The following is a 14,353-nucleotide window of genomic DNA, read 5'->3' as shown; positions in this document are numbered from 1 at the left end:
ATAAAAATTGGTTAAAGTTAAATTTCCCACGTACAATTTCCATAAATATATTAGTAAAGACTTAAATCTAATATATTCATGAGAAATTTGTTATACAACAATAGCTAAAATAATAATCGAACTGCAAAAAAAAAAGAAACAACTTCAAAAAAATTGGAGAAAACACCCACACAACAGACGAACTGAAAAAAAAGATAAAAACAGCTTTAAAAATTTGGAGAAAACAACCCAGAGAAAATTCGAACCTAGGACCTTTTACACAAAAAGGGTATAGAGCTACCACTGTGCTACAAGATCGTTCACATTTAGCAGCTCACCCATACGTTCTTACGTACAAACAGCTGACCCATGTGTGGCACTCACGTGTAGTCTCCTCTCCATCTGAATCGATCTTCACATGCTGACACTGAATCTTTGGCCAAGTAGTGGTGGTATGCTTCGACACAAATTATCTTTGGCCAAGCAGTGGTTGTGACACTGAACACTTGTACAACAACTATGATAGAAATTCTCTTTTCTAGCAGAAGCTTTCAGAGCATGATAGTAGATAGTTTCAGAAATATCTTTATTCAACTGTTGAGCCTGAAAAGATAAAACCATTTGTTACATGTCAACTAATTACAGAAAAGAATAGGTCGTTATTGCTGAGCTATGGAAAAATCGAAAGGTACCTCTGCTGAATCAAATGGCATGCCTAGTAATATGAAAGTATCTGCCAGGCCTTGGACGCCTATGGCCTGTGACGCATATTTGATCTCTTTGCTGTCTCAACAGGATAGTAATTAATATCAATAATTTTGTTAAGATTGTAAGTAACAGTTGAGGTAACCTGCCTATTACAACTTGCATATTACAACTTAACTAAATTCACAATCATATTGTCCTTCCTGGTTCAGATTGCCTTTTGCCTTCTGAATAATGAACAGAGATCAGATTGCTCTGGTGATTGATTGAGTTGGTGTCGTTGCCTCCGGGATTGGACAAAGCTGCGACAACCTTATTCAGTTCTATGTGATGTTATATACACAGATAAGAGTAGAAGAAAACAATTATAAAGTTGAATTACCCAGATTGCACACATATATGTACATTCCTGAAATAAATATTTTCTGCAGTTCACTTATTAGATTTGCAGTTCACTTATGAGACAACAGCTGTTTTGACAAACAAAGATAGCAGCTATTTTGACAAACAAAGAAGTGGCTTGCTTGCTTTCAGTTTTGACAAACAAAGAACTGCTATCTTTCTGTTTTCAGCACCAGATTTTAGACAAAAAGTTGTATCAGGCAGAGAAGTGGCTTTCAGTTTTTAGCATCAGTTTTCAGAAACAAAGGAACAATAACAGGTCAAATGCTTTATGACATACCTCCTCCAAGTTCAGTAGTGGAGGACATCAAGTTTGTAACATCCTTCACACTTCTATAAACAGTAATATTATCTTTGTATAGTGGCCCTACAGTTGCTTCTGGTATTTGTGTTACTAAAGAATCCAATAGTCAAATTTGTGCTCGGCCAACCAAGACAAACAGAAAATAAAAAATTAGTGGTATATTTTAAGAGTGAATGGAAATGCATAAGCTCCCACTCCAAAAAGTTAGTTAATATATGGATCTTCTTTGATCTATGCTTAAGAGCAGCTACATTGGCTAGGCACTAGACCACCCTGATACAAATGAGGTCATATTATGATTGTAAAAGCTTGGGATAAAAAATTCATAAAGGGGTGTCTCTTTTTGGGATTACTTACTATTTTCTATGGTACAAATGCCTTTTGAAGAGAAAAAATTAAATAAATACTAAATGTGGTAAAAAAATATTAAAACTTGGCATGGAGCCATATTTTGGTACTAGGAGCCTATGATAAAAATATCAAGACATTACACAAAAGTTGATATATACGTTGTTCACAAACGGTCATATCTCCACGAAGTTTCTTAGCATTGAGCTAGTACTTCATAGTTTGAGCAACATTTCTTACCTTTTTTTTGTTGTTTTTGCTTAAAATTGTATCATTTGTTCATCTAACTGTTACAAACTTACTTCATGTAAAGATGTCCGTTTTTGGAATTACTTACTATTTTCTATGGTTTAAATGCCTTTGCAAGCAAAAAATAAATAAATGCCCAATATGGTCAAAAAATATTAAAACTTAGCATGGAGTCATATTTTGATCATAAATGCTTGATATAAAAAATTCAGAGGATTATACAAAATTTTATTTACACGTTGTAACTCGACAAAAAAAAAGCGGGCGTAGTGACAGAAATCGAACCTGCACCGTTGGGAAGGCCATGCAAAAGACACACCACTACACCATGTGAAGGTTGGCGAATAAAAAACAAAGCGAGTTTCTTTTAACAAGAGTTTTAACGAACCCTGCCGGTTAAGTATGCGCACGACGCCATTCCGCCTAGATGAATCGGGGCTAGAGCCCTTTTTCTCGTCACTGCGGCGGCGCCGGCCAACCTGCTTCCGTCACGCCCTACCTCTCCCTCCCCACGCCGGCCAATCTTCTACTCATCGTGGCTCTAGCTGCTCCTCTTGCCACCACACTATCTTCCACCACAGCCACCTACAATCCACTCCCCCATCAGCCAATCCGCTCGATCCGGAGACCACAATGGCGCCTGGGCTTAAAGCTGCAGCAAAATCAACCAAACCATCAGGTAATTCCTTGGAATCTTGTATTGGGATGATAAGGGAGAGGCTATCCTTGTCGGGCGGTCATGCAGCCATGCCTAAGGGTTATTTCTTTAAGTGCTGTCTTGCATTGAGGACCAGCAGAAATTCCAATCTACAGATATGTAAATAATACAAAGAAGTATAACTTCAGGAATTCATGTGTAAACTGAACTGCTGTAATGTTTAATGAATAAATCAAAATTTACTCCTTCTGTCTCCGCATCAAGTGAGTTTACTTAAACCTGAACCAAGCACTAAGTTTAGACAATGACAAATAATAATCGCACCTGCACGCAACAATATACAACAAAGCCTGCTTTGCTGACAAGAACTGTAGATAAAAATAGTAGGTTACAGTAGCAGGGTACCACATGCTTTACAGCAGACTAGAACTCATAGTAATTAAAGTTTCTTTTGGATAGTTGTGTAACATTTGTTCCAAGGTCTCTCAGCCATCTGTCAGATAGATGTAGAAACCGACGAATACAGATATAAACATAGTTTCTTTTCGTTAATTCACGCTAACCTAAACATCATGTCCATGTTTTCACTCCAATGAATTTCAGCAAGTTATCCATTAAGACTTGTGGAACCTGACCAATATAAAATACCAAATTCTAACAAATGTACTGTTAGTTAGTGTATTTATTTGATGATTAGTGGAGCTGACCCCAATACATTTGATGTCTGGCTTTGCCCCTCAGCAAATCAGTGCCACTTTAAAGATAATGTTGCTTGTACATCTATTTGCCATCATATTTAGTAAAGAAACAATTTTTATTTAATGTGCAGAAGTGCCACTAACAGAATATGACAAATTGAGAGCCGAGAATTTGATGAGGAATAACCAAAAGTTGCAAAGATTCGATGTTACTAAACTAGCGTCAATACTAACCATACTTCTGCAAAGAGCAAAGGTGACACTCGTGAAAAATCTGGATCTTTGTATGAGGTCTATGAAGGTGAAGGTTCTGAAGATGAGGAAGTCAATCAGGTACTATCCCTCATCGCATTTAGATATTTTTTCTATATAATTTCCTTATACATTTCAGCATGCAAATTTGCTAATTTAGTTCATATTTTTTCCACAAGTGTGCAACAAGACAAAGAAACAAATTAAAGAGGGTCTTGGCACATGTGCAACAAGATGAACCTACAAGAGTGACTAGGTAGAATACAAGGGATTTGGCTTTAACTTTCAGTCCAGAACTGCAACAAGTCAAAACCTTAGGCCTCTCTACTGCCACATCCACCCCTCCACAGGGCCAGAACAACTCCAGTGATCAAGGCAAGTGATTGCATCTAATTTGTGCAATGCAATCTATTTTCATTTTGTTTTCATACAGTGATTAGTTACATACTATCCTTTGTCCTATTACTCTAGTATTTGGTAAACACCGGCTCATACAGAATGCATGCCACCCACCCAGTTTGGAGGAAAAATACCATCAACTCAGAACTGCATGCATACAATTTTTAGAAACAAAAACAACACATCCATTCATCCACATTACTGCTTACTGAACATTTACAATAACTGAAAGTCTAAAACTTTCAACATTCAACAATACAATAGCTGAAAGTTCACAGCCGACCCACACCCACATGCAGTTAACAGCCACACACACATAGGCAGCATCACAGCAAGCAGCAGCAACACAGACAACAATCTCCAAGCTTACACAGGTAGCAGCAGCAGGCTTACATAGGCAACAGGGATGGGGAGGGGCCACAGCCGATCCTATCCCGTCACAAGTCAGACACCACCTGACCAGGAACCCATCCCACACCACCATCCAAAATGATCACCTGTTGACCACATATCACTGCATGCCACCATTAAATAGTGTTCCAATCTTCCATGAAACCACTTAATCCCATTTATCCTCAATTGACACCACCTGGTTAGAGAGTTCTGCATGCTACCTGCTAGTACTGAAGACTCTGGCAAAATTAGTATGAATGGGGAAAACAAGAATTTGTATCAATTGGGAAATGAGATCCAGTTAAAATGGATCAAGTGCTAGAGAACTCTACTTATATACAACAATTACTTTTCAAATCATTGAACAGAATGCAAGTTCTGCATGGTTTGCAATGATTAGAACTTTTTAAAAGGCATACCATCTATAAGATGTCAGTTGGCCAAAGTGACAGTAATTGATTAGAGTACATAAGAGGGGAAAGTACCTGTAGGCGAGGCAATTTCCAGACTGCCTTCATGCTCTCTCGTGAGGCCGCTCCCTTTGGCCAGTTACTATGTGCTTTCTTACTTCTTAGCTTTAATATCAATAACTGACAGCTTCAACTTTTTAGATACACACTGTTCTTCCTTGCTGTAATCTATATATTTTCCAAAATTTTTCACCTTCAGCCTTTTTCCCCTGCATCAAAGCACCAAAAAAAGGATAGGCGTATCACTTAACAGAACATAGACGCAGACATCAATAATAGCTTCATGATTATAATAGGAAACTTTCATAAGACCATAAGTCAGATTATTTGGGTGAGCAAATCTGGTTTGGGGGATTCAAAAACTCGCATAACCCAGTAAACTAGAAAAATGGAGAAGACATCCGATCAAGGTGATATTCCATAGTTGGAAAACAAAAATGATAATACTACAAACATATAAAAGCGTACTTTGAGCTCTCTGGTATTTCTGCAACCCCATCATTCCACTTCCTCTTCGAACTTGTACCATTGTTTTCTATGCTATGACTAGCAGTGGCATTTTATTCAAGCTAGTTACCATCATGTGCTTCTTCTTCTTGGTGTTTACAACCATCCTTTTGATCCTACGTGACAAGGATTTTGTCATCAACTAGAAGTGGCCTCTTCTCTATTATTTCAAGATCTCGAATACAGTGCACATCATTGTTCCCTACCTGCTTCCTGCAGGATTTTTGTTTAACCCTAACAATAGAAAAGAAAATTGGTTTTGAGATGGTAAGAGTATATAAAAGTCCGAAAAATGTCACAATTGATGGGAGATGGACAACAAAATTTGTTCAATACTGTTTTTGGTGCTGTGCATGCTTGTCAATGACAGATTGAAGTGATGTGACGTGGAATAGGCTTGCTTTGGAGATTGACATGTTGCATAATATGAACCTTGATATTGGCAATGCATTATTTTTCTGTCGTGTTTTCACTTTGTTTTAATTGTTACTACAACTTGCAGCTTCTTATGATGATGCAAAAGTGCCAGACATGGAGGAAATAACTGAGATGATGAATATGTTGTCGTAATCATTGTCCTACATGGGTGGTGTTCTAATGTCATGTTGCTTATGTGTTGCTTATTTCTATACAGTTGTGGTGCATATACCTGAATGTGAATGTATTGTCTGTTTATGTCATTTTTGCAGTTCCATGATTATAGCTACATCAAGGCGAGTAGCGTTTCACCTATTCATGATTAATGTTCATCTGGCTAGATTAGCGACATCATTTTCATAGTTCCATGATTAATGTTCTTATGGCTACATTATACACATAACCTATATGTGTGTTGCAAATAGCAACGAAAGATTGACGCTAATAGATTAATATGATTTTGTTAGGTGCACTTGAGGCAACCATAGATCCAAATGGAAAAAGGAATAGAAGTATTGTAACACCCGGATTTTAGGGGTCCAAAACCCGGGCGCTAACATAAACACCAGGTATGCTGGGACCAAGTCTCACACATATGATGTATAGTGGCACAGGATCGAATGTCACATCTTTATATATAACAGGAGTTCTATACAAAATAAATAATTACATTATAAGGAGACAACGGTCCAGCAACCCAAAGTTGACTGGGAGACGACGACCTAGACCTCTCGCGAACACTTCACAGCATCCCCCAAGCGCCTCATCCTGCGGTACCTGTTCTTGACCTGTGGGGTGTGTGAGACAGCAAGAGTGAGCTCACATACGTTCATCGCTCAACAAGTTGTGGGGAATAATGTGCATGAACTCGCCAAAGGTGGGAGCTCATGTGAAGTGTAAGGCTTACCAAAGAGGATGGTTGAAGCTGAGCATTGCTTTTAAAGTTGGTCAAAATTTTATTAGCAATACTAAGTATAAGTAAATACCAACCCAGTTAAGTAATAGAACAAAAGTAACAACATCACCTGCGATGCAATGCATATGACAAATTGAATTTAGTTCCATAATTTAATCATGTGAGGGTCCGAGCCGCTCTTGACCGTGAGCACGGCTAGTATACCAGTTTTACACTCTGCAGAGGTTGCGCATCTTTACCCACAAGCCGTGTATCCCATGTCGCCAGGGTTTGCAAGGCCCTTAGACACTTCCGAGGTGAATGGCTAGGGATCCACTACGAGGCCTTTACAAAGTTCCACTAGCTTCCGAAAACCCGCTACAGTTTATAGGAAGTTCCAATGCAGGAATCCCTTGCAGGACCGCCATCGCAGCAAAATCCTCCCGAGGGCCTCCCTACACTGACCACTCCCCTACTGCCCTTGCCCCTTTCGGGTAAGGTAGTCTTCCACTAGTTTTCCTAATTAATCAGCCAAGGGCGTCCCATTAAACCCTTGTGGTAGCACTGTTTTCCCGGGTGGTCGCTCCATGTTCCAATTAACATAATGATCTTATCATGAACAGTAATAATAAACATATAATAAAAGTGTGATCATGAATAATATACCTTCATACCCAAAACCACATAAAGCACTAGCAAGTACTACCCAAAAAGTTCAGTGGTAAACAAGGTATAAAGATAGACAAACTAGGGTAACCTATTGGGTCCCATCAAAATTAACCTATGCAGATCATTATGATTAATTAGAACATGAGTGGGTAAAAAGAAGTGATCAAGGGCACAACTTGTCTGGGCCTTGAGATTCCAGGTACCAGGATGATCTTCAGGTGATACGTATCCTCACTGCTAGTCGTATTAATTCAAACAAACATGGTATAGGCAAAATTAACATTACACTAAACATGAGAACAAAATACACCTTAATAATATACATATTAAAATAGGATCATAGGAACAGGAATCATTAATTTTGGAGTTATAGATTTTAAGTTATGAATTTTCAAAGGTTTTATGTGTTTAAAATGGATTAAGTGAGAGATTAAATTTCTAATTGTTTTCATGACAAAACAGAGGCTCTAGGTGGTAGATAATAAAATTACAAAATTTTAGAAAGTGGAATGGTTCAATTTGGAGCTAAAATGAATTTTTCTATGAATTATCTAAGTTCTAGCAATTATTTTCATATTAAAAATCTATTTTCTATTCTATTTATTCAATTTAAACGAGTTCTGGACTGGGCCTCAATTAAACAGAAAGGTCAGGGGTCTCTAAGTGAAAGTTCTTAAGACACAGGGCGCCCCACATGTGGACGGCGGGTTTATTCCGTGAAAGCCGAGGGGCTCTTTTACAATTTTGGCTCGGCGAAAGGGTATGGTTCAATAAGGACCGTCCGATTAGATTTCAACGCTCCTGATTAGATTTAGACTACCACTGTAGCGTCACGCGGATATGGTCATTGGATTTGGGATCGACGGTTGTCGCGTAAAATGCGCGTAATCCAATCCCGACCACTCCCCCTGTGATCCAATGGTCCGAATAGAAATCAGCGCATGGTGTTTCCTTAAGTTAATCCTGGCCGCTCCTCCTAACATTAACGGCCCGAGGCTATCCCTTCTCTCCCCAGCTGAGCCACGCGGCGGCGCTACACACCCGCGGCGGCCGACCACCGGTGAGGAGTGCCCGGGTACTCTAATGGATGATTCCCAAATAGAATAGGTTATACGCGCGATTGGAAGTGTAACGAGCTTGATGAGGTCCATTACCGGGGTTCGCAGGCCACGGAGGAGGCGGTCCACGGTGATTAGCGGGTCCCTGGCGGCGGTGGAAGCTCGGTGAGCGACTTCGTCCACCCACACAGAGCACCCAACACGCCGACCACCGTCGCATCCAGGCGAACGCGCCCGACGCTTCAACCCACGCGAATCGACCATACTCCACGGCTTCACCCAGGGACACCGCGGCGACCGAGCAGCGACGGTGGCTCCCAATCTGGTGAAGTCCTCCCTGGCGCGCGCAGAGACCGAAACGCTAATGCCTATGGGTGCGGCTGGATGAGGGTACGGTTATATACAGCTTGGAGCCGGACTCCGAAGTCTTGATCCTGCCGCGAAGCCCGGATTCCTGTTGCGCGCGCGCGATTCCTGCGGAGTCCGCCACCATCGGTTTGGGGAAGAAGCTTCTGTGGGTGGGACCCAGCCGTCAGTGAAACTAAAGGAGAGAGGCAGGCTGACTGGGGAAAAAGTCAATAGTGGGCTGCCGGGCGCGAATTAGCCACAAGGTGGGCTGAAGGAGGGGATTCGGCCCAGGTTTAGTGGGTGAGTTTCTCTTTTTTTTATTTTCTTCTGATTTTTTTTATTCCAAGTCCAAAACATACTCAAGTTTGAATTTCAAACCTTCATTTCCTTTAAAAAAAACAGTATGATAGGCACTTGTTACCTTAATCTATTTATTTAATTACTTTATTTATTATTATCATTTTATTTGGGTAATGAAACACACACACCACATTCATTACAAAAAATATTATTTTGAGGGTATTAAATAATTTTAAGAGCTATAACCCAAAAGGTCATTTTCCTTTGGTTTGATAGGAAACATTTTTCAAGTGTCTAATCTTTATTAAGATATGATTTAGCTAATATTATTTCATTATGATAATTTGCTTTAGAGAGGGTGAACTCTAAATTTCAATTATTTATCAAGAGCACTTATTTTGATGTTTTTTTTTAACCTTATACAAATTTTTGGGCTTTACAAGTATGGGCAGAGAATTGGATAGGATAAGTAGAGGTTTATGCACTAACATCCCCATCCACATTGCTGAAGGAAAGATATGACCAGAAGCACCTATGCAAGCTGCCAAACTTGCATCAGAGGGCGAGATCATACTTAGGCAGCAAATGCCGATCCTCCAACACTGGAAAGAGTACAAGAAGGATAAGTCAATTGTTACAAACTATATTGACAAAGTTGTTGTAAGTGAAATTCAATGTTACTCATTCATTTAAATATCATTCTATTTTTTGCATTTTGAAATCCTAATGTTCGTGCTCTTTATTAGGCCCAATTCACCATGGACACCAACAATAATGCAATCAAAGCCGCATGTGCCCCCAATAGTGAATTATTGCAGGATGTTTCTTTTCTAAAATTTGGTTGTTAGTTCAACTATGTCTAGTTGTTTTATCAACAATTGGTCGCTAGTTGTTTACTAGTAGGACTTAGCAGGTCCAAGTTTGTTGATTTTTGTTACTAGTAGCTCCAAGTTGTGTTGGACATTGTTGTTTCTTGCAAGATGTATTGTGACCTATGAATTGGAAATTGTGTCTGCTATAATTTTGGTCTTTGGATATGTAAATTTTGTGAAATATGTCATGTGAACATCTGTACAGTTGAATGGGATTGCTCAAAAATGGGCTACAAATTTTGCTAATATAAAATGGTATTCATAGAAAATTACAAATTAGATTTAATTAGACCACAAATTTGGCCCAGCACTAGCACGAGCCATTTTACAAATTATGACAACAAAGTTCGTCATTGAAAAGTGCCATGTCATATTGATTAACGTCATAACCATTTGCCACATCAGCTCAACATCACCAGTACACATGATTTTATGACAATTTTGTCCACAGGGCAAGGTTTTAGCTGATTATTAGTGACATTTTTCTTTGGAGTAATGACAATATGCAAATGTCATAAAATCTATGACGAAGTAGAATCGTCACAATTTTAATGACAGAAAAACTCCAATTCGTCATAGAACATGTTTAGCCACATCACATAGATGACGAACCAAAAAATGTCACACAAGCGTCATAGATTTCAATCTATGACATATATTCACTTATCAATGACACAAGGTGAATGTCATAGAAGGTAATGTGTGTTGTAGTGTAATTTCGTGGGCAAACCCACGAAATTATAGTAATTTCGTGGGTTTTGACCCTTTTTCGTGGGTTTTTCGCACACGAAAAAATATTACATTCCTGTAGTGCTGTTCCACCGGATGCTTGATCTGAGCACCAGAAGCTCTGGTGAAAGCAGCGACTCAGCAAGAGCAAAGCGTAAACAATAATAGCAGATGCTACGGGGCACCATTGGATGCTATCACACAAGATGTGTTTTCCTGAGATCATCCAAAACAAAACTCAGACGCAACTCTGCTTACCGGATGCACTCTTGTTCTCACCGGGTGCCTCACTGGGCAAACCCTCCGTGGTATTGAGTTGGCAGCCAACGATCATGAGATTCTCAGGTGCCAAACTGAATGCTTCCATCGAAGAAAAAGTCTAAAGAGGTTTGAATGACTTGAAGTCAGTTGACCTGTACACACTGAATGCTTCATATCGAACACCAGACTGTCCGTTGAGTTGAAATGAAATTCAAACACACTCATGGTAACTTAGTTTCACTGAATGCGCTAGTGCACACCATTTGTCATAATTATACATGAATTTATATGGAATAGAATTTACCTGGGCTTATACACCCTTGTTTCATAGAGGCAACAAAAGGCCGTTGACATGACATCTAGGTATGGCATAGGTACCTAGCCCACATGCAAGTTAGGGTTCCAATAACCTGATCTTCATCTTCACCATTAATGGTACTTAACGTATTTAACAAGCCGTGTCGGTGATGTGGACCCAGGATACCTCACCGCCCACATATGATCCCACTACAAGCACGGTGGGCTGAGGACGTCAAATATGAGGCCCAACCGAGACAGGGTACATCACTGGCCTTGCTGGACAAGCAACCAACCGAAGGGAAGCTTGGAGATCAAGATATGCCTAAGATAAAAGATTCTATATGATAGATTTCCTTGTAACCGACTAGAAAACCTTACTGTAAACCGATCGGGACTCGAACTATAACCCTACCTCCCAGACTATATAAGGCGAGGTATGGAGCCCCTAATCGGTATCTGCTCATACCTGATTGCAACCCTAGCAATTTGTGATACCCAATTTTCTGAAAAGAAGTTAAATTTCTTTTCTCTCATCTTCGTGTTCTGTGCCATTGGGGTTTGGGGTTATAGGAGGCACTTACCTCTGAGAAACAGTAGATCTTTTTTCTGGCATTCTTTTCGCTGGGGTTGGGGGCTCTGTTGAGAGAGTGAGTTTTGGGCCGTCGGATCGCATCCGATGGATGGGAGGCCCCTCTCCTCTCTAACCCTAGCCGCCCCCCCCCCCTCTCCCTCTCACTCTCCCCACCCCCTAGTGGCCGCCCCCCTCCCTCTCTTCTTCCTTGTCCCTTGCAGCAGCCGCCCCCCCTCCATCTCCTCCTCCCCAAGGTGCAGCCACTTCTCCTCTCTTGGATCTCCATTGTGTTGGTGCAAGCCTCTATTTGGAGAATTGGTGGGAGGAAGAAGAAAGGAGGAAGGAGGAAAGGAAGAATTCAAGGTGATCTTGTTTTCCTTTTGGTTTGTGCTGTAATTTTCGTTGGTTTAGAGGTGGGGGTTAGATTTTTGGATCTCGGAATTAGTTTCTGCAGAGGGGCAGATTCGATAGTTTCTGTTCGTGCCAGTTTTCCGTGGTCTTAATGGCCTCAAAAAAATAAAAAGTCTATCTATGAGTTGTAGATAATTTGTAGATCTTTCTATGGCCGCAAAGAACACCTCAATCGGACATCAGATCAGAGAGTAATTGCAATTTGATTATAGCAGTTTTTCAGCCTCGTAATTCTGTGCAGAATCTGTTCTCCTAGAATTTAAGCAATTCTATCGACAGAATTAGACTTTGGGTTAGTGAGAGAAGTTGTAGATAACTTCATAAGCTTTCCAGATTGATAAAGAGTGTATTCATATGAATTTTGAAACTCCAGTTATGCTTGTTTTACAGTGGCTGTACCTGTTTGCCTGGCAAAACTGAGCAGGTCTGTTCACTGGTGGGTTTCATCTAGTAAATGGCCGAATTGGCTCTTCCTACTAAGGAGACTTTTGTAGAGGGATAAAAGTCCTTACTGCCAGAAAAATTTCATAATTTTTGGTTGAGTAGTTTGGGAGATATCGAATTTTGAAGTTAACTATGCTGCTGTCTGAAACAGATTCAGTCAGCTATCTTGTTGGATGTTTTAGAACTTATAGATGGCAAAATTTAATTATCCATCGAATACCGAAGTTGTAGAGTATTTTGTGTAGATGCTTCCAGATATTTTGTTTGATAGGATTTCTGTAATAATTTTAAAGATACAAAATTAACAAGCAGCGCTGCTGCTGTTTGGCGGGTGGTAGGGAGGAGTGGTTGTTCACGTCAGTGTTGGGGTTTGGGCGTAGGAGCGGTGTTGATTATTAGCAAAGGCTATGTGAATGTTTGTACTAAGTTTTATGCCCACAACAGGTGGTGGGGCTCCGGATCGTACCTAGTACCATTTCGAATTCCCGGCAAAGGCAAGTAAAATGCAGTGGTGGTTGCTATTGTTTGAGTTGTATCTTATTCTCTGTCATTGAGTATTCATAAGTATTGAATGTGTTAATCATTGAAGTCTATGATGAGGTTTTATTTGATCGAAAGTATTAATGCTTAACTATCTAATAATGTTGATGATCATGATTTGAGAATGGCATATGTGGTTGACTCACATTTTGACGAAGTTGAAGTATCTATTTGAAGCATGTTATATGAAGGGAAGTGTTGTTGGCATGTCATGCACATTGCATCATTCATCTTGCATTTTGAAGTTATGTCGTGATCTTATGGTCCGACCGTACCAGTACACTTAGCATCGTACGTTGCCCGAGGAGGGGTACGATGCGGCTTCATATCCTTAGAGGTATGAAGGCAGAAGTCATACTTGCATTTGCAGTCATTTGCACTCATGAGGTATATATGAAGGGTGACATTGGTATGTCACTATTGTGGTTTCTACCTGTGAGGTGTGGTAGCTTGGTGTGTTGTACGTTGTATTCGTACTGCAGCTTCATAATAAGAAGAGGGTTGTGAAATCAAGTGGTGGTAAAACAATGTTCTTATGTGGTTAAACAATTTGATATTATTTTACTTGCTGAGATGTGTCATCTCACTCTTGCATTACTCAATGCAGGTACCTGATTCATGTTGGGAATGGGAAAGTAGCAGCACGTCCACCTTCACTCTCATAATAACGCTGCCCAGTCGCAGCCATGATTTAATTAGAAACTTCTTGTCAAAGGATGTTTTTTTATCTAGTAGTGTGCACTGGTTAATTCAGTTCATGTCGTTATGGTTATCTTCCCTCTGCTAGCAGATTAATAATGTCTAGTTTTTTTTTATATCATGATATCTGTTTATACTCGGCTGCTTCCTCGTTTATGCAATTTTCAAAGGAGATGCTGTTGAAATTTTATACCAGATTGTTAGAAGTGTAGTTTTAGTAGCACCTCGGGGTGTTTGTGGACCTTGGGGTGTTACAGTTGGTATCAAAGGCATAGGTTGTAGGTCCTAGCAAGTGAAATAATGATAAATTGACACACTGCACATATAGGATGGGTTTCCTGCTTTGCTATTGATATATTATGATATTGTCAGTGCTGGTTTGACATGATTTGAGGAGGTGCTATGCAGATCTTATTTACTTATTTACTTACTCCTGTGGCTGCAGTTATGCCGCCTCATAGGGCTCGTGGCAGCC

At 40.0% G+C, this 14,353-nt stretch overlaps 1 protein-coding gene across 2 annotated transcripts; it reads left to right on the top strand.

Moving 5' to 3' along the window:
* The first annotated feature begins 2,412 nt into the window (after positions 1 to 2,412).
* LOC100276222 (uncharacterized) lies at positions 2,413 to 6,131 on the top strand. 2 transcript variants are annotated; one of them, NR_158687.1, is made up of 4 exons: positions 2,413 to 2,666; positions 3,475 to 3,676; positions 3,775 to 3,970; positions 5,867 to 6,059. NR_158687.1 is itself a non-coding variant. In NM_001365962.1 (3 exons), the coding sequence occupies exons 1-3, from the start codon at positions 2,621 to 2,623 to the stop codon at positions 3,800 to 3,802; spliced, it is 276 nt and encodes a 91-aa protein (NP_001352891.1). In that variant the 5' UTR covers positions 2,413 to 2,620; the 3' UTR covers positions 3,803 to 6,131. The 2 variants fall into 2 exon arrangements, 1 of the variants encoding a protein (NP_001352891.1); NM_001365962.1 differs by having other exon boundaries at positions 3,775 to 6,131.
* Positions 6,132 to 14,353: the final 8,222 nt, after the last annotated feature.

Source organism: Zea mays, chromosome 6 (genome assembly GCF_902167145.1).
Source record: "Zea mays cultivar B73 chromosome 6, Zm-B73-REFERENCE-NAM-5.0, whole genome shotgun sequence".
In the NCBI taxonomy this organism is placed as follows: Eukaryota; Viridiplantae; Streptophyta; class Magnoliopsida; order Poales; family Poaceae; genus Zea; species Zea mays.
This window is presented reverse-complemented; position numbering and strand designations above follow the sequence as displayed.

Coding starts and splice junctions, on each gene's coding strand:
- LOC100276222 (NM_001365962.1), top strand. CDS start 2,621: ATGGCGCCTGGGCTTAAAGCTGCAGCAAAATCAACCAAACCATCAG. Junction 2,667..3,474: donor AAAATCAACCAAACCATCAG/GTAATTCCTTGG, acceptor TTTAATGTGCAG/AAGTGCCACTAACAGAATAT. Junction 3,677..3,774: donor AAGATGAGGAAGTCAATCAG/GTACTATCCCTC, acceptor TTTTTCCACAAG/TGTGCAACAAGACAAAGAAA.